This window comes from Mytilus californianus, unplaced genomic scaffold (genome assembly GCF_021869535.1).
Source record: "Mytilus californianus isolate M0D057914Y unplaced genomic scaffold, xbMytCali1.0.p SCAF_19, whole genome shotgun sequence".
Lineage (NCBI taxonomy): Eukaryota > Metazoa > Mollusca > Bivalvia > Mytilida > Mytilidae > Mytilus > Mytilus californianus.
The window spans coordinates 5759745-5782332 of record NW_026262667.1 but is presented as its reverse complement, the minus strand read 5'-3'; the positions used below and the strand labels follow the sequence as shown (position 1 = coordinate 5782332).

Genomic DNA, 22588 nt, shown 5'->3' with positions numbered 1-22588 from the left:
AAATAATAATGAGCAATCGGATATTGGGAAATTCATCTGGTTAAAAGGTCTTCCATAATATTTCCTCAATTGACAAAACATATTGTATAATCCCCTAGGAAGATCGTATAAGTGGATAGAAGTATCGTCTGACATACATCAAAGGTTTAGTAATACAGGTCAAGTTCACTTATAGTATCAAACCACAATTATTTTAAAAAAATAGTCACGTTGTAGTTTTTATTTTTAGACGTCAACATACTCATACCGTTCTATTCAGGCTTTCTTCGAAATTTAAATAATATCTTTTTAAATTGTTCAATGGAAGAAAATTACGGTCGTTGCTTTCGCTTTATTTTTGTTATTTTTTGGGGAAATTTCTTGAACGAATATTTACAGCACTTTTTGATGTTCATCACTGTTTTAATGATTATGTAAATTTATACATTGAAATAATGATACTTTGATAAACGTTATGATGCATTTTTATAAGGACTGATAATGTTTCAATAATTTAATTTGAATTAAAAGATACGAAAGATACAGTTAAGTCTGTCTCATATGTTGACTTACATCTAGAAATTGACAGTAAAGTTCGGCTCAGAACTAAACTTTAGAATAATAGAGATGATACCAGCATTGCCTTCATATGGAGTTAATATCTCCAAGTTGATACACTATTACACGCTTGCGTTATTTGTTTTGATTTCTTTGATATAGTTTTACTGCTTACAATGAAGCCATTGAACCAAGGGTTCCTAGTGGTAAAGTTTAAGTAATCCCTATGAAAGTTTAACAGAGTCATCACGATTTGGTTGACTGTTATGGAATATCTATGTCACAGATGACCACGGATATGTTCAAATTGTCGTAGCCATAATCCAGTCCTCATTTCATCTCAGAATTTGTACTGACCGTGAGCAACACGACGGGTGCCAAATGTGGAGTAGGATCTGCTTTCCCTTCCGAAGCGCCCAAGTTTACCCCGGTTTTTTGTTTGTTTGAGTTTCTCAGTCTATGGGTTTCTATACAGTGTTAAGTAGAATGTTGGTTCTTTTCGTTTTCATTGTTATATTTTTATCGTATTGTCTGTTTTTCTTTGACTATTGATTTTTGGTTGTCCCTTTGGTATCTTCTGCCTGCTTTTAATATAAATAATAATAAGATGTGGATGATTGCCAATGAGAAAACTCTCCACCAGAGACCAAGTGACATAGAAGGTTACAACTATAGGTCACCGTACGGCCTTCAATAATGAGCAAAACCCATACTGCATAGTTCGCTATAAAAGGCCCCGAAACGACAAATGTAATGTAAAACAATTCAAACGAGAAAAATAACGGCCTGATTTATGTACAAAACAATGAACGATAAACACATATGATATAAAGCAACAAACGACAGCAACTAAATTACAGGCTTCTGACTTGGGACAATCACATACATAATGTGGCGGGATTAAACATGTTTGATGCATATATATTCTCAATAATGATAGTTTGGTATACGTCCTAAATAATTTATCTCACTAATAATTGTTTTTCACGTTTTTATGTATTTTTCGCAGTAATGGTTAATTTTCTATATATTTTGTTCATTAATGATAGTTAATTATACAGTTTACTATCATTTGTGTTGTCTCACTAATGATAGTATGTTATATCTTTTTATCCATTTTTGTTAGTAATAACAGTTTTGTATACGTTTTTTTTTTTGTATTTCTCTCAGTAATAATAAGTTTTCTTTTTATTTTTTTTCTCAGAGGTATACATCTACCATTAGATTCAGTTTGATTTTTAAAAAATGTCAAAATCTTCCCTTTTCATCGAAGAAGACAACAGATATATTATCTTTTTCGTTATGTCAACTAAATCGTTAATTAAATCAACCAAAATAAAGTAATCGTTGTTGGATTATATGAAACGGAGAATGCATTTATGACATCAAGAAAAAGAATATGTGCCCACAGAACACTATGTCAAGATCACATTTCCACGCTCAGTTGAATCAAGTCTGTGTCTAAATCAAAATTTCAAAGTTCAAAACATAATGAAAAAGTGCACTAAGTTCCATGTTGATATGACATCAACTTCATGGTAAAATACTTTAAACTTAAACCTGATAGTGGACGGACTGATTGAGACACAGACCGGAAAACATAATGCCCCACTACGATCGAAGACTGGACATTAAAAAAGATATAACAATAACTCTAATATATAAATGGGAAACATATGGAGTTGTCGCTTGTTGCTGCTATATCATATTAGTTTTTCGTTTACTGTTTTGTACATAAATCATGCCGTTAGTTTTATCGTTTGAATGGTTTAACATTTGTCATTTCGGGACCTTTTACAGCTAACTATGGGTTTTGCATATCGTTGAAAGCCGTACGGTGACCTATTATTGTTAACTTTTACGTCATTTGGCCTCTGGTGGAGCGTTGTCTCATTGCAATCATACCGCATCATAGTTTACATCTCTGAATTTAAATATAGATTTTATTGGTTTACACTTTTAAATGTTTCCTTACCTACTATACAAATATTTCCCTATTTAGAAGTAAACGCCTTCGTAACATGATATAATTGCGTATGAAGATAACTATAAAAGGGTAAACAGTCTAAAAATAGTAACATATAGTCAAAAATAGCACTTTACTGTAATATGATATTGTATTTTCGTATTTCGTTGTTGGTCTGATTTTTATCTTCTTCGTTGGTTCCTATTTATTTCCATTTTACTGGTTATATATCATGAAAACTTGTTTTTTAGTGAACCATTGCTCTTGTGTTTAATCCTTATGTTTAAGAACTGACCTGTTCTACTCTTACTCTCATATTTTCGTCCACATGTACATAGAAAACTGCTTATTAAAAGTAAGCGTAGGTCTCTGGTTGTGTATAAAAGAAGATGGTATATAATCAAGATAAGTCTTTAATAAATTCTTTTGAAAAGATGCACAACTTATTATTTTCCAGGGAGTGGGAGCTTCTAATTTTCGTGTGCATACTTGATGGGTTGTTGTCTAGGTATATTTTATATCGGTATTTTTGAAAGTACAATAACTAAGCAGCTGTAAATATATTTGTCGTTTCTTCATCCATCCTACCTTTCATTTTTACTTACTAATTGTCATATAAAAATCAATCGACGGCTTACCTTCCTTCTGGTATTATTGTCAAAGCTTTAACTAGCTAACACAGACCATAGAATAAAAACGGTAATATTTACAGGTTATCGTGCGACCTTCAGCGAAAAGAAACGACCCAAATGTACATGACATTCATAATTCTCAAGTTCAAAATGACTGGAGTTAACAGCTAACTGCCAAATTTTGAATTAAACAGTACAACAGAAGGGCAACGAAAACCCCGAAAAGCTAAAAGACCTTAGATTTTGACAGGCACAAAACAATGGAATAACACAATTCTGTATATAAGTCGTGAGTTTCCGTTTGCCATAACTGTTTTTCGTTAATCGTTATTTTCTCTTTTAAATTATTTCACGTTGCTACCTATGGTTTCTCTCGTAGATTGCCGCACGGTGCCGATAGTTGTTCACATCATTGTCATATTACCTTATGTACTCGTAGTAAATTCCAAATATATGTGATGAATAAATTTTTCACGGGACTAAAAGTTCGAAGGGACTTCGGGAGCTACCATTCTCGGAGAAAGGGATTTTTACCCAAATTCATTTTTGTTTTACCGAGAAGAGAAAATATTTTTTTTTATTTTATTAAATTTCGTTGCAATTTTTTTTTCATTCTTTTTTTCATTTTTCTAAGCAAACTTGCTTTTTAATTCCCTGACCCCCACCCCATAAAAAAACTTCCCTTGTTTAATTTACCTTGTAATCGGTATTTGTATACGCCCGTTTACGGGACTTATTATGGTATACCGTTGTCCGTCCGTCTGTCCGTCCGTCCGTCCGTCCGTCTGTCCGTCCGTCGTCAACATGTAGGACAATAACTCAAAAACGCTTTAACCAATTTGCATGATCTTTGGTGGTTTGTTTATATCTATTGACGTAAGCTTCCTTTTGATTTTTATAAATTTCAGATTTTACGTTTCCGAGTTATGGGGTTTTATTCATTAAAAAGGGGAATTTTCCAGTTTTCGGACAATAAGTCAAAAATACTTTGAGCAGTTTTCATGAAACTTTGGTGAATTGTTTATATCTGTTGACGTAAGCTGCTTTTCTATGTTTATAAATTTTAGATTTTACGTTTCCGAGTTATGGGATTTTATTCATAAAAAGGGGTGATTTTTCCAGTTTTCAGACAATAACTCAAAAGTGCTTTGAACAGTTTTCATAAAACTTTGGTGACTTGTTTATATCTAATATAATAATCTCCTTTTTGTTTTTTTATTTTATAAATTTCTGATATGACATTGAGGAGTTATGGAACTTTATTCGTTGAAAAAGCGACGGGCGTATTATGCGCTCATGGCGCTGCTCTTTATTGTAATTACTACATGTTTTTACAACTAATCTGTTATATAATGGTATTATATAATACTTCCATGGTTATATCAAATCATTTGACTGCTGTAACATTGTTTGTATAATTTGAGTAATACCTTTTTATTACATGATGTTTGTGCACATTTTAATTTCATTTTTAGATTGGTTCACCTTACATATGTCTGTTTCTGGTACTATATATATTTCGCTGATATTTACGGCTAATTCAATACTTGTCATTCATTTACCAAAAATTTAAAATCGAGTTTTATCTTCGTAATATAATGTCTATGATGTACAATATTTTTTCAGTGACGACATAAGAATAATTCTAATCGATTATTTATGATTTGAATTTTGGTTAGAACGTTCCTGATGAAAGTAAATGCAAAAAAAAAACACGCCAAATTAAAAACGTGTTATTTTTTATAAACTAGCAGTGGGTATATACTGCTGCTGGTCGGCTAGTCCCCTTGGGTATCATAAGTCCGGTAGAAAGTGCTAGTAGTCGCAACTGACATGATTTTAACATACAGTTTTTAAATTTTCCGTTGATAAATTAAGAAATTACTAAAAAAAATAAGGTTCCAACTCTGTCAGGTAAAGTTGACTTCAGATGGTATTGGCTATTATTTTTAAGACCCTTTCGTTCAGATAGCTCCTCGAGTACTTATACATCGTCGGCTTTCAAATATTATGTTTGAGCTTTTCTGAAGAAGGTAAATCCAGAAAAGTCCTTCGAACGCACCAAATTTATAATGTTAGTTCTCTTTAGCAAATATTTCCTTTTTTCCCCGAAGTGTTAAAGCTATTATGTATTTATCCAGAATGCTCTTGACACCTACTCAACCCTACGTGCAATTTTGATAAACCCACATTTCAACTGCGGTTGCTAAGGTCTGAACAAAGGGTTGTAAATACATGATCAGTAGTAATAAACCACCTTTTGAGACTCTCAGTTGTCATTTATAGATTTATATTTAATGAAAAATAATTTATTTTCTTTCTGTTGTTATGTGAATGTTTGAACAAAACAGAAATAATTTCCTTTGAAAAGTATTTTTGTAAACATGTGTTCAGCCTTGACTGAGATATGGTTAAAATTTCCTTATTATTCTTCATATTTTAAGAACTATTTTTGTTTGCATGTAATATAAAACGTGTTCGTTGCGACTCTATTTCTTAGTAGTCAATAATCTCTATAGCCTTATAAGGTGGATACTAAGTATGGGTTTTGCTCATTGTCGCAGACCAAATGGTGACCTGTAGTCATTGTCCTTTTGTCTTTGGTGAATAACTGTGTAATTGGTAATTATACCACATCTTTTTATTTCCTATGTATATAACAGACATATATTGGAGTAAAAACATCAGAATCACATTTATTCAAATTAGACTGAGACTAGCAGAGTCAAAACGATAAGCTTCTACTGTGATGCATATTAATATGCTGTTATAAAATTTCAAGCTCTTATTCTGAGTATTCCTGTACCAGTTAGGTCTTTGTATATTTCAAAGGCATACTGAAATTTTCACTGATATTACAAAATCGGAGCACTTGAGATCATACCCGGTTTTTGGTGGGGTTCGTGTTGCTCATTCTTAGGTTTCTATGTTATGTTCTGTGTACTGTTGTTTGTCTTTTGGTCTTTTTCTTTTTTTGCCAGGGCGTTGTCAGTTTTTTTCGACTTATGTGTTTAAATGTCCCTTTGGTATCTTTCGCCTATCTTTTATAGTTAAGTTTGATCGACAGTAGCGAGCTTCAGTGACGATGGCGACCATTGCACTTGTCAAATGATTACTCTTTCGTTTTTAGATGACTAAAGACTTGTTGGGAAACATTCCGTTTTCTTCATCAAGTATTTTAATGGAATGTACCTATACCATATTCTCAAACATTGTTAAATTCCAAATCTGTGTAATACGTTCAATACAATATCAATGGTTAAAGGTTTATACGGTGTTAATCGACGAAGGAAGACATAATGTTTTAGTAGTATTTCTTCTTATTGTTCTTGTCCCCATACCTCCTTGTCCGGACCAAAACCTTCTTATCTTTTCATATATATATATATGATATTTGGCATGCTTACCATAATCCGGTGTATCGTGTGTCATCTAGACCTTCGTGTGACCTTGAATTTTGACCGCAAGGTCAAAATGATTAAATTTTGGGGACATTTTTCTGTTTGGGTCATAACTTTGATATCCTTTGACATATAGTTCTGAGCTTTTCACATGGGCGCATCACCTCAAGACGGTTGTCGCATAATTACTTTTGGCTTCAATGTCATATTCTTCATTGCCACGGCAAGACCTTTCAGTGCACAAAATTTGATCCTGGGACTATGCCTCGACCCATTCATAAAATGAATTGTTATATATCTCAGAAATGGCCAATATCCCTAACCCTAAACCTTATATTGAGGTTTAGACGTATTTGTGTATTCGTGTACCATATAAAGGTAGTACATCGAAGAAGTTGCTGTATAATTTAGGAATATAAATAAAATTTACATTTTCATACTACTGATTACTTATTTGGTATAAACAAACTAAGTATATGCGCTTCACATATTGAAGTGATACTGTGGTTAATAGATGTAATCCTGTATTCTGATTGGAGGATTACGTGTTCCCATTACAATTAATTTTCAAGTGTTTCAAATGTTTCATTCTTTCATCACAAGTGTTTATATCAAATACAAAGGACACCGCAATATGATTCTACTTGTGTTGTTAAGTCAAAGTTATTAACAGCCAACCTTATTTTTTTAACTTATTAAACAGCTTTTATGGTACAAACTCCAAACGAACAACCGTCTCATGCTTTAGATGAATTAAACGTTCCTTATATGATGCTGGTCATATATTAAGTGAAATACAATTAAAATCACTTTTGTTTAAACAGATAATACTACGTCAATGAGTTATGCATACATTTAGCAATTTACCATCACAAAGTCATGCTAAAAACCGGAAGATATTTTGTACATGTATCGCAAGTAAGGGTTTCCTCATCTTACAGACTATCTGGTTATTTATTTGCAAAACGTAAATGCATACCATAGCTGAATGTCTTAGGATAATATCCTATAGAGTGGCAAAAATATTGTGCAAAAGAAACAAAAAACGACGCTGCTTGCACCTTCAAAACTGGCGAATTTATAGTCCTCTAAAATAAAATTGTCAGTCGGTAAATAAAGGACATATGATATTTTGATTGAAAAAAATAGCTTAGGTGAATTAACTCTACACAAAATATAAAAAAAAAACTCTACACAAAATCACTATGTGCTCTTGCCAAAACCAAAATCAAAGGAGCAGCGTTCTCACTGTAATTTCCAAAATCAAAGGAGCAGCGGTTTAACTGTAATTTCCAAAATCAAAGGAGCAGCGGTTTCACTGTAATTTTCCATTTTAAAGTCACAGAAGGACAATCGGACACACAACTTGAAAGCTCACATCTCACTACAAAGACGGCCTTTAGTACCAGTATGCAGATTCTTTCCTACATGTCAATAGTACTTTATCTATAGAGAGCAGGATACAGATGCGGAGTAATTATAACAAACTACTGACTACAAACGGCAAATCTTACAAACACTGTCATTCGACAATCCAATTGCAAAATGCATTAAAGAATTAATACAAGCATTAGGCCAACACAAGGGGCTCATCAAGATATTCGTTAGATTATTTGGCAGGAACTGATGCATGAATAGACAAATATGCAAATAATTTAAATGGATTCCCTTACAATTTGGAAAACATGTCTTACAGAGAAGAGAAAAAAGGACAGAAATGCACGTAAAAGGTAAAATAACAAAAATACTGAACTCAAAGGAAAATTCAAAATGGAAAGTCCTTTATAAAATGGCAAAATCAAAAGCTCAGACACATCAAAGTAATGGAAAACAACTGTCATATTCCTGACTTGGTACAGGCATTTCCTTATGTAGAAAATGGTTGATTAAATCTAGTTTTATAGCTAGCGAAACTTCTCACTTGTATGACAGTCGTGTAAAAGATGTGATCTGAAGATTAAATACGCTATAACTGCACACGACTAAACACCTAAAGCACGGAAAACTCTTTTTCAACCTTCACACAGCTCCCCGAAATTGTAATACCCGACTTTATAATAAGTTAATGTATGTTTTACCATCTAATTCATTCACATAATGGTAAAGATATGTTTCGATGGTTACTGTCTGTATAACATGATATAGGAACATCCAATACAAAGGTAACTGTTGGTACATATGATATAGGAACATTCAATACAAAGGTAGCTGTAGATACATTTAACTGAGAAAGTATACATGATATAGGAACATCCAATACAAAGGTAACTGTAGTTACATTTAAATGAGGAAGTATACATGATATAGTAACATCCAATACAAAGGTAACTGTTGTTACATATAACTGAGGATGTATACATGATATAGGAACATCCAATACAAAGGTAGCTGTAGATACATTTAACTGAGGATGTATATGTGATATAGGAACATCCAATACAAAGGTAACTGTAGATACATTTAACTGAGGATGTATACATGATATAGGAACATCAAATACAAAGGTAACTGTAGATACATTTAACTGAGGATGTATACATGATATAGGAACATCCAATACAAAGGTAGCTGTAGATACATTTAACTGAGGATGCATACATGATATAGGAACATCCAATACAAAGGTAACTGTAGTTACATTCAACTGAGGATGTATACATGATATAGGAACATCCAATACAAAGGTAGCTGTAGATACATTTAACTGAGGATGTATACATGATATAGTAACATCCAATACAAAGGTAACTGTAGTTACATTTAACTGAGGATGTATACATGATATAGGAACATCCAATACAAAGGTAACTGTAGTTACAATCAACTGAGGAAGTATACATGATATAGGAACATCCAATACAAAGGTAGCTGTAGTTACATTTAACTGAGGATGTATACATGATATAGGAACATCCAATACAAAGGTAACTGTAGTTACATTCAACTGAGGAAGTATACATGATATAGGAACATCCAATACAAAGGTAGCTGTAGATACATTTAACTGAGGATGTATACATGATATAGGAACATCCAATACAAAGGTAACTGTAGTTACATTTAACTGAGGATGTATACATGATATAGGAACATCCAATACAAAGGTAACTGTAGATACTTTTCACTGAGGAAGTATACATGATATAGGAACATCCAATACAAAGGTAACTGTAGTTACATTCAACTGAGGAAGTATACATGATATAGGAACATCCAATACAAAGGTAACTGTAGTTACATTCAACTGAGGATGTATACATGATATAGTAACATCCAATACAAAGGTAACTGTAGTTACATTCAACTGAGGATGTATACATGATATAGTAACATCCAATACAAAGGTAGCTGTAGATACATTTAACTGAGGATGTATACATGATATAGGAACATCCAATACAAAGGTAACTGTAGTTACATTCAACTGAGGAAGTATACATGATATAGGAACATTCAATACAAAGGTAACTGTAGTCACATTCAACAGAGGAAGTATACATGATATAGGAACATCCAATACAAAGGTAACTGTAGTTACATTTAACTGAGGAAGTATACATGATATAGGAACATCCAATACAAAGGTAACTGTAGTTACATTCAACTGAGGAAGTATACATGACATAGGAACATCCAATACAAAGGTAACTGTAGGTACATTTAACTTGGGATGGAATCAATAACATCTGAGTAATAATTGAGGTGAATACTGGTTGCTGTAAAAACAAATATATGTGATAATCAAATTATATACGTATGATAAATTTTATCATATCACGAAATCATAAACTTAGTGTTGCGATGTGGTTTGCAATATCCAACAAACAAACGAAAACAAATGAGTCTGCTGTACTTTTCAAAGTGACTTTACAAATTTTAAAATTCAAGAAATTAATCTCCATTATCTTACAGATTATTATGTAAAGTACAATTGTATGAATTTAAGTGTGAATATTTTATCATCCAAAATTTTGAGACACACTGAAACGTCGATTTTTTTTTAACATTACACTGTTAAGAAAATAGGTTTGTCATCAACCACGAAATGTTTCAGAATCTTTCCGTAAGATTATGCGGAAATTAATATTGTCTTTTATTATGCATTTCCATATGATTTATGTACGTATTAATCTGAGTAATATAAATGTGTACTGTCCAACACTTTGTTGAGAACAAAGTATCTTTTGAAGGTCAAATTGAAGATAGTTTACACTTTAATCCTTTTAACGATTTATTGTAACTTCTTTATAATAAAAGGGTAAATGATAAATGTCATATTTTAATGGTTATGGGATACATTTTCAATTTCCTCCTTTAAAAAAATAGTCATAAAATGGTCTACTGAATGATTACAGATTAAATTTCTCTTATATTTAACAGCATTTGAAAACCTAAATTAGATTTTTTACGTATGAATAATATGTAAGTTATGTATTAGACTTCAAGGGAACACGGTTTTATCTTATTTTACGCAATCCGCATTTAAAACTAGTATGTTGTACCGGACAGCGACCTAACCTATATAATGTAATCCTATGTTTTTATTTGTCCGACTGATTTTGCATTGGTTCGAAATGATTACCATAATTTCTATAAAAGATAGAAGGAAACTTCCCCATGAAAAATAGCAACGTCTTTCTCTAGAACGTAATAAAACGTAACTATGTTTAGTTCATAGGGAGACAAAGTCTGAGATATATGAAGAATATGAACGAAAATAAACAACGCAGAAGAATATAACAAATTTTTATTTAAGTTGAAAAATGACTATTGAAAAAGAGAAGGCTGGTAAGTATAAGCCTGATAAGTATTTCAAATCAAACTTACAGACAAAATATCCCTTCAAAAACCACTAAATATAAAGCGATTCGATGGCAACAATTGACGGGGAGTTCCATCCTATGTACATTTTAAACAAATGTATAAACGTAAACCCATATATCCTCCATTTTCCACATGAATACGAAACTGCAGAGTAGATTTCTTGAAAGCAACCACATTTAATTTGATTTTTGGTGTTTTAACGCCACTTTTAAGCACCGCTTTTGGGCTATTTCGTGGCGGCCAGTTTTTATTGGTGGAGGAAGCCGGAGTGCCCGGAGAAAACCACCGACCTTCGGTAGGAAAAGCAACCACATTTAAAATGTGCGGAAGATAGGCCGTTTTTAGTACTGGATTGTTAGTTTTCATCAACTAGATTGAGGGCAAAAAGCTTAAAAAATGTAAAAAAACATTTATTAAACCAAGATTTTCCAAGTGGTGAAGTTGAAATATTTCCTTCAAAAATTTTACGGACGCCATCACGAGTTGGTTGACCGTTATGGAATATCTGGTGCACAGACGACGACGGATATGTTCCAATTTTCATAACCCCAATCCCGGTGTCTTTTACCCGAATGTGACCTTCCGAATTAGGCTTATCACAGGGTTTGTTACTACATGATCAACACGACGGGTGATTTTGGTTGGGTTTGTTTTATTCAGTCTTTAGTTTTCTATGTTGCGTATTTGTATACTGTTGTTTGTCATTTGGTCCTTTTCGTATTTTTCCATGCCGTTGTCAGTTTATTTTCGACTAATGAGTTCGAATGTCCCTTTGGTATCTTTCGCCTCTCTTTTACACATATCACGTCATTACTCTTAAGTTGATAACTGGGTTGCGTTCAATATTGTAGCAGGTAGTAAAGCCGCTATGTAGTCATTACTACAAAAAGCATTTAAGGTAGATTAGCTGTATACCGCCATCTTGGATGGTAAAATAGCAGTTTACAATTGGTCTAGTTCTTTGCATAAATCTGCAAATTTTAGACAGATTGGCTATTATGTGTTTAGACTGTTTATTGGAATAAAGAAAAATAAGTGATTTATTGCATTATTCAGACTGATTTAACAAATACCAAATATTTGTGTTTGTATGAATCAAATTGTAAACTTGACCATTTAAAGGGAGATAACTCAAATATTATTTATTTTATAAAGGAATGATAGAGAATTTTTTTATTTTTACTTGTAGCAAGAAAACAAGGTCGGTGACACCATTTTTTTTTTTTATTTTCTTAAATCATATTTTAAAACCTATCTTCTTATATTTTATTTCAAAATTCTATCTCATAGATTTCTTTTTATTCACAAATAAGAGTTTTTTCATGAACAATCTATTCAAATTTTGGCCATTTTGCATGACTTGTAGTTTGAAAAATTGCACGGTCACACATACTTTTTATTATGTTTTTGAAAAAAGCATGGAAAAATCTACATTTTTGCAAAGTATTAGAAAATTTTATCTGAGGCAATATATACCAATGATCCACCTTGACAAGGATTTGACGAAGCCTAGAATGTAAAGTCGTCACTTCACAATTTTTTTTTATTGAATCAATCACTGAGTCGTATAAAGGTCCTAGAAAGAGAGAAAAGATACAAAGGGAGCAATTAAAGGTCCTAGAAAGATGGAGAAGATACCAAAGGAGCAATGAAAGGTCCTAGGAAGAGAGAGAAGATACCAAGGGAGTAATTAAAGGTCCGAGGAAGAGGGAGAAGATACCAAGGGAGCAATCAAAGGTCCTAGGAAGAGGGAGAAGATACCAAGGGAGCAATCAAAGTTCCTAGGAAGAGGGAGAAGATACCAAGGGAGCAATCAAAGGTCCTAGGAAGAGGGAGAAGATACCAAGGGAGCAATCAAAGGTCCTAGGAAGAGGGAGAAGATACCAAGAGAGCAATCAAAGGCCCTAGGAAGAGGGAGAAGATACCAAGGGAGCAATCAAAGGTCCTAGGAAGAGGGAGAAGATACCAAGGGAGCAATCAAAGGTCCTAGGAAGAGGGAGAAGATATCAAGGGAGCAATCAAAGGTCCTAGGAAGAGGGAGAAGATACCAAGGGAGCAATCAAAGGTCCTAGGGAATAAGGGAGAAGATACCAAGGGAGCAATCAAAGGTCCTAGGAAGGGGGAGAAGATACCAAGAGAGCAATCAAAGGTCCTAGGAAGAGGGAGAAGATACCAAGAGAGCAATCAAAGGCCCTAGGAAGAGAGAGAAGATACCAAGGGAGCAATCAAAGGTCCTAGGAAGAGGGAGAAGATGACAAGGGAGCAATCAAAGGCCCTAGGAAGAGGGAGAAGATACCAAGAGAGCAATCAAATGTCCTTGGAAGAGGTAGAAGATACCAAGGGAGCTATTAAAGGTCCTAGAAAGAGGGAGAAGAAATTAAGGGAGCAATCAAAGGTCCTAGGAAGAGGGAGAAGATACCAAGGGAGCAATCAAAGGTCCTAGGAAGAGGGAGAAGATACCAAGGGAGCAATCAAAGGTCATAGGAAGAGAAAGAAGATACCAAGGGAGCAATCAAAGGTCCTAGGAAGAGAGAGAAGATACAAAGGGAGAAATCAAAGGTCCTTGGAAGAGAGAGAAGATACCAAGGGAGCAATTAAAGGTCCTAGGAAGAGGGAGAAGATACCAAGGGAGCAATCAAAGGTCCTAGGAAGTGGGAGAATATACCAAGGGAGCAATCAAAGGTCATAGGAAGAGGGAGAATATACCAAGGGAGCGATAAAAGGTCCTAGGAAGAGGGAGAAGATACCAAGGGAGCAATCAAAGGTCCTAGGAAGAAGGAGAAGAAATTAAGGGAGCAATCAAAGGTCATAGGAAGAGAGAGAAGATACCAAGGGAGCAATCAAAGGTCCTAGGAAGAGGGAGAAGATACCAAGGGAGCAATCAAAGGTCACAGGAAGAGAAAGAAGATACCAAGGGAGCAATCAAAGGTCATAGGGAAGAAGGAAAAGGATACCGATGCAGCAATCAATAACAAAAAGTCGAAAAAAAACTGACAACACCACGGCAAAAAAGAAAAACAACAAAAAGACAACAAAACACAGAAAACTAAAGATTTAGCAACTCGAACCCAAGCCAAAAAGGGAGAAGTTGCACTCGGTTGTTCCTTCATTTTACTCATTGCAAGTAAAACACTGTGACAAGTCGCCTATGATGATATCATGATTCCTACCCGTACACCTTATATAGAGTCTTAATCGTCATGATAAGACGAATTTTTACCTAGCTCCGTTCATATCATTAATTGTTTAATACATTAAAAACGCTTAAGATCAAAACCCTCAACTAATATATTATATTCTAAACTGCCACTACCAGTCCTTTACAGGGCACCGTAGGCGTCATGCCTCCCCTCATATAAATTGAAACTTTTGCCGTGGAAATGCAAGAAAATATTTTTCAAAAATAACGTATTAACATTTAGATTTTATCTTTTTTACTCTCTCTCTTTTTTGGTAGGAGAACATAGTTCGTCCTATTTATATGGTACCCTTGTATCATATATAACTACTACCTCGAAGAAATTGCAAAGGTTTCAGGAATGAAAATCAAATTCACTTTTTTTGTTCTATACTGTTTACTTACAAGTCGCCTATGATGATGTCACAATCGCGGAAAGACTATTGACGTCTATTCGACTAAACTCCGGTGTATGCCATGTATCTGCCTGTGACCTTTGCTATTCGTTTTGTTTTTGGAACCGTATGATCGGTGATGCATTTTGAAGTATTTAGCCCTCAATGTAAATCTCACTTTCATCGCCATACACGGTCCACCAGTTTTATAAGTTATGTTTTGTTTAATTTCAATATTTTTAGATATCAATGGAAAAAATCAATGTACATTAACTTGACCGTATAAGGTAAATACAAATTGTATGAAAACTAACGAATCTGAAGTTGTGTGCATCTATTTAACCTGAAGTGTCAAAATGGCATGACGATTTAGGAAAAGGTTCGCGTTAACCCCTTTGTTTTGAAATAATGCATTTTTTTCAGGATTATATGTCGCACTTAAGTATAAACAAAACAAAAAACTCCTTTTAAGTCTAAAACCTTACCACTTTTCTATGAAAATTCATGAAAAATCATATCGTGGAATTGAGTTGTTCACGTGCACAAATTTCTTGCAAAAGTCAAAATAAGATTTGTAGCATTTTTCACCATTTATATGCCTTTATTTTCTTACAGTTGAACTTTGTACTAAAATTGTGTGTTACCCTACATTGTCTTTTATCCCCTGATTATTCATTTTGACTCCTATTCAATTACATTTACATTAGTAAAATTTCCATGTCGTGTCTCTATGAAACGAAGCACGGGGATAATATCTTAAAACAAATAGGTAAATATAACGAAATATCTTATGAATAAATAGTATCTCTCCAAACGAGACGGTTTGTGAACCAGCTCCCAGTTTATGAGTGCAACCTTAACCCCAGTCTGTTGACACCATTTCATTTTCATCAGTCTACAGTGAAGTGTTTGTATATTTTGAATTGTTTTAAAACCCTAAATAACACATATTGTCACAATTATTATGAAACAAAAATGTTCAGGCAGCTAATTTTTTGTAAGGAGCTAAATGTTCATTAACTACTTACAACGTCGTGTGTACATTTTATTAAAATTGAGAATGGAAATGGGGAATGTGTCAAAGAGACAACAACCCGACCATAGAGCAGACAACAGCCGAAGGCTACAAATGGGTCTTCAATGCAGCGAGAAACTCCCGCACCCGGAGGCGTCCTTCAGCTGGCCCCTAAACAAATATGTATACTAGTTCAGTGATAATTGACGTCATACTAAACTCCAAATTATACACAAGAAACTAAAATTAAAAATGATACAAGACTAACAAAGGCCAGAGGCTCCTGACTTGGGACAGGCGCAAAAATGCGGCGGGGTTAAACATGTTTTTTGAGATCTCAACCCTCCCCCTATACATCTAGCCAATGTAGAAAAAACAAACGTACAACAGTACGCACAGTAAAACTCAGTTTAAGAGAAGTCCGAGTCCGATGTCAGAAAAGGAAACAAAAGAAAATAAACAAAATGACAATAATACATAAATAACAACAGACTACTAGCAGTTACTGACCTGCCAGCTCTAGACCTCAATTAAACTGATTGAAAGATTATGTCTTCATCATATGAATATCAGGCACAATCCCTCCTGTTAGGGGTTTAGTATTATACCATCATAAAATATATGAGAAGAACATAACCCGTGTCATGCCAACAACTGGTTTTAGTATTAATATGTTTAATTTCGATGCAAAGACCCTATAAGTGAATCAATATTAAAGCCAAAATATGCAATCTTTAATGACCTGACAACAGTATCGTAACTATATCCCTTCTTAATAAGTCTGTTTAAAGGTTTTGTTAGCTTTTGAGGTGAATACTGACATTTTTTGTTTGTAACATGATTAGTTAAATCAGTTTTCTGTGTTTTTAATGTTGTGATCATCGCCTGCTCGTTCTATTCGGGTTTGATTTTCTTTACTGTTCAATTTGCAATAAGACAACATTATTAAATACCACAGACACCATGTTAAAGCAGACAACACCGTGAGAACCAAAAACGAGAGAAAAACTAACAACAATCCACAGAACACTACACAGAAAACTTAACAACATAAATACCACCAAATTGTTCATATGTATATATTTTTTTATCTTCGATTTTGCAATAGTTCAGACAGTTTTTATTACAAGCAATGATTGTTCATCTTATTTGTTATAGTCTGATAATATATAATATATAAAGAAAACAAAAACAAAATTCTGATATTTATTAAAGATTCTACAAGCTAAATAGTAGATATATGTAGAACAAATTGCAAAACATAGTTGTAACTAGTAAACCAATAACATTTCTTATTTATAAACTAGACCAAGCTGCATAGCAGTTACAGTTAGAGTATGGCCACCTGGTCATATGTTTTCATCATTATCATGTATCGATATTTGTTCACGCTTCTTGTCCGTTTTATAGCTATCGATATCAGCGTATAGTTGTACATAGTTTATCATGCACATCAATACTCTCATAGTGTTCTTCAGTTGATCTCCTCTCGATTCTGTATTTTCTCTACAGAAAAGCGCTATATTGACATACACATTTCCTTCGAGGCTTTCGCACACTGTCTCTTCTGAAGGTACACAGCTGAATCTTTACAGATTTCATAATGCTTTGGTGGCATTTGTTCACTGAATGTTCTACTGATGTTCATCCGGAAGCATCCCCAAAGATTCTTACTGCTTTTTTGTGTAGCTTTACATCAAACTCAGGTTCTGTCAATCGAATGACTTCACCATCACAGTTCAGGTAGAAATCTTTTTGGAGTGTTTTCTTATTTTCAGAAACTGTAGCATTCAGCAATCGGACTTTATAACTAGAAACTTCGTGCTTGCTTACAAATTTGTAATCATACTGAAAAAATTAAAAGTAAATTAATTAATCATTTTTCAACTCGATATATTTACCATTATTACTGACAAATTATGATATATATGAAAACTTTGTTTTATTCTGAAAGCCAAAAATATAAAACGATGTTGAAAAAACATACTTTGCACGTTTAATGTCAACCAAAATTCATGCACTGGAAGTTTGAAGGCAAAATGTATCCTTTTACATAGTGTTTTGTAGATTGTTGTGTGTTTTTTTTTTCTAACCCGTGTTATCTTGTTGTTTATTTTTAGCCATGATTTGTCGGCCTCTTTTTGACTTATGAATATTGATTCCCACTATGGTATCGTCCACCATTTCTTTAAATCATATCAACAACCACTAGTTAATTGATTTTTGTTTTAGATTGAACATATTAAGAGTTCTGCCTCTAACTTGATAGTTATTTTAGGCAGTTATACTTCTTTTGATCAACTATGAAATGTAATTCATAATGTCTTCATCGTTCAATTCTTCAAAAATATAAATTAATTGTGAAAAGTGTTAAAATTGACAAAATTATTTAAGTACTTACACAATCGGGTTGTTCGTTTTTCACTTTAGTTAGCTGTGACACATGGTCTGACAATGTGCATTTATGGGTGGTGTACACCATAAGTGAATCCTGTCCGAAACGTGGAGTCATTCTTCCTGATTTTTCTTTCATCATAACGGCATGTGTATCTACTGCATACACACGTCCTTCCTCTTTTTCACATTCTGTAAAGCAATCAAGTATTTAATAAATAATTTGAAATTACATGTATTTAGATTAAACTTAAAAAGTTTAACGTGAAGTGTTTTAAATAAAATTTATGATTTTCAAGGAATTATTGTTTTAAGAGCAATATTAAGAAAACCCTGTAGAAAGTGATTGACAATGTTTTAAATTTAACTTTAGTTTGATATTCAGAAATTATTTGTTTTAAATAATCAATCATATAATAAGTACTATAGTTTCATAGACATACCTTGGACATCTGAACTGTCGAGTACACCTGGTGTGGATTTAGTTCGTTGTATTTTTGATTTACATGAAGGTATCATGAAGCCATTTGGAAGGGATATTTGTTTTCCAAATCCTCTAATTCTTTTTGTCGCTTTATCCTTGTTAGCTGAATAATATTCTATCTCAACATCAATTTCTCTCCTCTTTAACATTGAAGCCACAGGGACAACTGTTTAAAAAAATATATATATTGTACAAGTTTTTCAACCGGTAAACTAAACACATATAAAAATCATTGATAACGAGAGTTGGTATTAAAAAACATATTTTTATTTGTGAAATTTTAGTAGCTTTTTGATATTATGATATACGAAATACCAATGTGTGTATCACATTTTTGGCTTTCAATTTTGCTTAACCTTTCTCTTAAACGCTTGCAAAAAATGACTATTTTTTAATTGAACTTTAAGATAGGAGCTTTTTCTGTTGTCAAATATTTCTCAACTGAATAAATCAGTATTTTAATTCTCGACATATTGTACATACCATTGTATCTTAACGGTCCCATCCACCGAAACTTCTCACAGTCATGCATCATATCTCCAAATAGTCCAAATCCAAGAATCAGTGCCGAATATGACAAAAGTTTGCCTCCTTCATGAACACTACAAACGTTTGACTCGACGTTGCCACCAAGTAAGATATGCAAAACAGCAGTGCTTGGACATTTAGTCCCATGAAGATATTGAACAATCACGTTACCGGAGCCTGCTGGAATGATGCCAATTGGAAGTGATGCTGACACAATATCAGTATTGTGACAATTTACTTTCACATTGTTGTCCCGTTGAACACGTGCAATTAGTCCATTCATACACTCACAGTATAAACCATCACCACCTACTGTTACTATACTATAATTAAAAATGACGTAAAAATAAATTACAAGTTCATTTACCACAAGCAACAATGAAAAGTTGTGTTACACATATATTATTAATGCATCGCTGAGTAAAGGCTGTGAAACAATATTTAATAAAAAAAATAATTAAATGACTATCTGGGTTTTCTTTTACATTGGATTACGTTTTTTTTTTATTTTATTTTAATGGTGTTTACAAGTTTTTATATTATTTGTTTTAATCCAAAATTTTATTTTGAATCGATAGAAAATTTTATTGTCGTATATAATCATTAGCTTTTATCAATGAGATGTTAAAAGTACTTAACCTACCCGTCAATATTCGAAAGGTTGTAGTTCTTCAGGATATCCGTAGGCTCTTTTTGTTTTCTAGTTACTGCAATAAAAAATAAATAAACACTGTAGTAGTAATTGATTGTTTTTCACCCGCACTCCTTGTAAAACAATGTTAGTCGATTCTACACTTAACCTGTACGATCCTTGTTTTTGTTTTACTGAACATAAATTTTTATAAATTATACAGCAAGATATAAAGTAAAATATATGCTTTTTTGGAACAAAGGAAAGAAATTGAACTGTGAGATTTTGCTCTATAATGCACCCTGCTTTTAAAATTTTGATCCTGGTATCTATGATGAGTTTATCTATAAGTATTCAGTAAACGAGACACAGTATAACATGCTAACATAAAGCTTGATTCAAAATTTTAGAAAGTCTTGATGTGTAGTTCTTAAGAAAAATGCAACCAAAATTTTGAACCACTATACCCACTTTCGGAGTGAGAATATAATTCAATTAATTGAAAATAAGTTCAATAATCAAACAAAGAATATGAAAACATAATTTACAAGTAAAACAAAAATGTTTCCAAATAAAATAACTTACCAATGACATCAGCTTTCACGTCACAGAGTTGAAATAAAGGAGCTGCAATTTTTTGGTATATTTTTAAACCTTTCTTCTTGCCACTATTTGGGTTGACGATTACCAGAAGCCGCCTTGGACGATCTTAAATGGAAGAATGAAATGATAAAACATTTGAATAATCCAGTATGAGTTCATACGAAATGCTTAAATATCAGCGATTGTCTATTGTCATATTTATTTATAATCTGTAGAATCCATGCATATCACTTATGAAATGATATTTCTTTTGTCAGTAAAGATCAATTAAATATCTAAAACAGTTAATATCTACATTAGAAACACATTTTACAAATGTAATGTACAACTAAATGGAATACAATATAATACAAAAAATATTATATTTTGATTTGAAAGAAACCATAGTTAAAATAAATACCTTTTAATGTGTATTCGATATCCCTGTGCAAAATTTGTGCATCCTCTTCATCTCCATGAAGGACCAACGTTTTCACTTTAAGGTTCATATTTTTCTTCTTTATCACATAATGTACAGTTAGATTTGTACGTTCCAACACAGCCTTTAGCAGATAACGTACCTCTATAGACGCTGTAAATAAAAGAAAATAAGTTGTTATTTTCAGCTGTTCTTCAATAGAAGGAAAGATGCAAAAACATAGTTGAGGATAAATACCCGTAATATAGTATGCAGTTTCTCTTGAAATTCAGAAAAAGAAGTAACTTAAATAGATACCATTCGTGCAACAGTGCACAATATAAAAGCTATTAAAAGAACATACACTTGCGCATTACTTCGTTAAAGTAATATCAATAATTGTGAAAGTTTGTTTCGTACCAAGTAAATTATTTTCTTCGCTTGCAACAGTCATCACACCTCCTTCCAAACTCACATTGACACGGTTGTTGTTTAAGTAAAGCATTTTATATTTTTGTATGTGTTTTAACAAAGTTTAATTCATTGAATGATTGTTGTACGAGTCTTCTCTTATATAGTATGTCAGCTACGTAAACAGGTGAAAACCTCTGTTTTATAAATAGAACACTGGGAAAACTGACCTTGGAAGACAGCCTACTACGAAATAACAGGAGTGATAACCGGAAAAAAATGATCATGTGACTTACGATAGGTATATCCCCATTTGCTGCTTTATCTTCTTTTGATTGGCGTTTAAAAATTTGAATATCGATCTGTTTATTGTAATTACTGTAAGTTATTCATGACCATGAATGGAAATTGTTGATGAAATTGTTGTAACCTGAAGTGTTAAACTTTGCACGACTACTTTTCTGATACTTAATGATAATGCAAATTATTAAAATAAACCGAAATATTTATACTATTTTTTTAAATTAAGGTTTTTTCAGAAACAAGTGTCTGGCGATCGGAAATCTGTATCGCACTTGTAGGTTACTACCAGTGTGTCAGAACCACTACTGGTATACTATCAGTCCCCGAGGATACCATCCTCCCAGTGGTAAGTGATTCGGCTCTGGAATAATTAAAATGCTGCATTTTAACTGTAAATTGTCAGTAGTATATGACTGCACTCGAACAATGATTGTAACTTCCTCTTTCAAGGTTGACCTTAAACATTTTTCGCTGTTCTGTTTTAGTCCGTTTACTTTTTTGTGATTTCAAAACGTTTATTTAATTTTTTCCTTTAATTTTGAGTTGAGTGTACTTGATTAAGTTATTCCAGAGGCAAGTTCTGTGCACATGGAAATTTATATTGTGATGGAAAAAAAACCAATTGTGCTATGTAAAATATAATAAAAGATTGAAGCGACAGTCTTTATTTTTTATGTTATGTACCATCGTATCGTAAATGAACTTCACGGTTCTTTTGATTATAAAATATTCTTTCAAAACGTTAATTTCAAGAATAAGGATAGGCGATTTTGATAAAGTTTATTCATAATCAAGTAAAATCGTAGATAATATTCAACTGCATTTAGTCATTGATAAGGTCGAGAATGTACTTAACTAATTTGTATGTGTGTTTTATCAGACGTGTTAC

The 22588-nt window shown here is 32.9% G+C and overlaps 1 protein-coding gene across 1 annotated transcript; it reads right to left on the bottom strand.

The window, feature by feature from the left end:
• Nucleotides 1-17140: 17140 nt before the first annotated feature.
• Nucleotides 17141-21530, bottom strand: LOC127727151 (ceramide kinase-like). The gene is made up of 8 exons (XM_052234597.1): nucleotides 21406-21530; nucleotides 20989-21159; nucleotides 20571-20693; nucleotides 19998-20061; nucleotides 19310-19677; nucleotides 18786-18992; nucleotides 18350-18534; nucleotides 17141-17796 (listed from the first exon to the last, which is right to left on the bottom strand). The coding sequence occupies exons 1-8, from the start codon at nucleotides 21488-21490 to the stop codon at nucleotides 17593-17595; spliced, it is 1407 nt and encodes a 468-aa protein (XP_052090557.1). The 5' UTR covers nucleotides 21491-21530; the 3' UTR covers nucleotides 17141-17592.
• Between the last annotated feature and the right edge of the window lie 1058 nt (nucleotides 21531-22588).

Coding starts and splice junctions, on each gene's coding strand:
- LOC127727151 (XM_052234597.1), bottom strand. CDS start 21,490: ATGCTTTACTTAAACAACAACCGTGTCAATGTGAGTTTGGAAGGAGGT. Junction 19,678..19,997: donor AACCTTTCGAATATTGACGG/GTAGGTTAAGTA, acceptor TTTTAATTATAG/TATAGTAACAGTAGGTGGTG. Junction 18,535..18,785: donor CGACAGTTCAGATGTCCAAG/GTATGTCTATGA, acceptor ATTGCTTTACAG/AATGTGAAAAAGAGGAAGGA.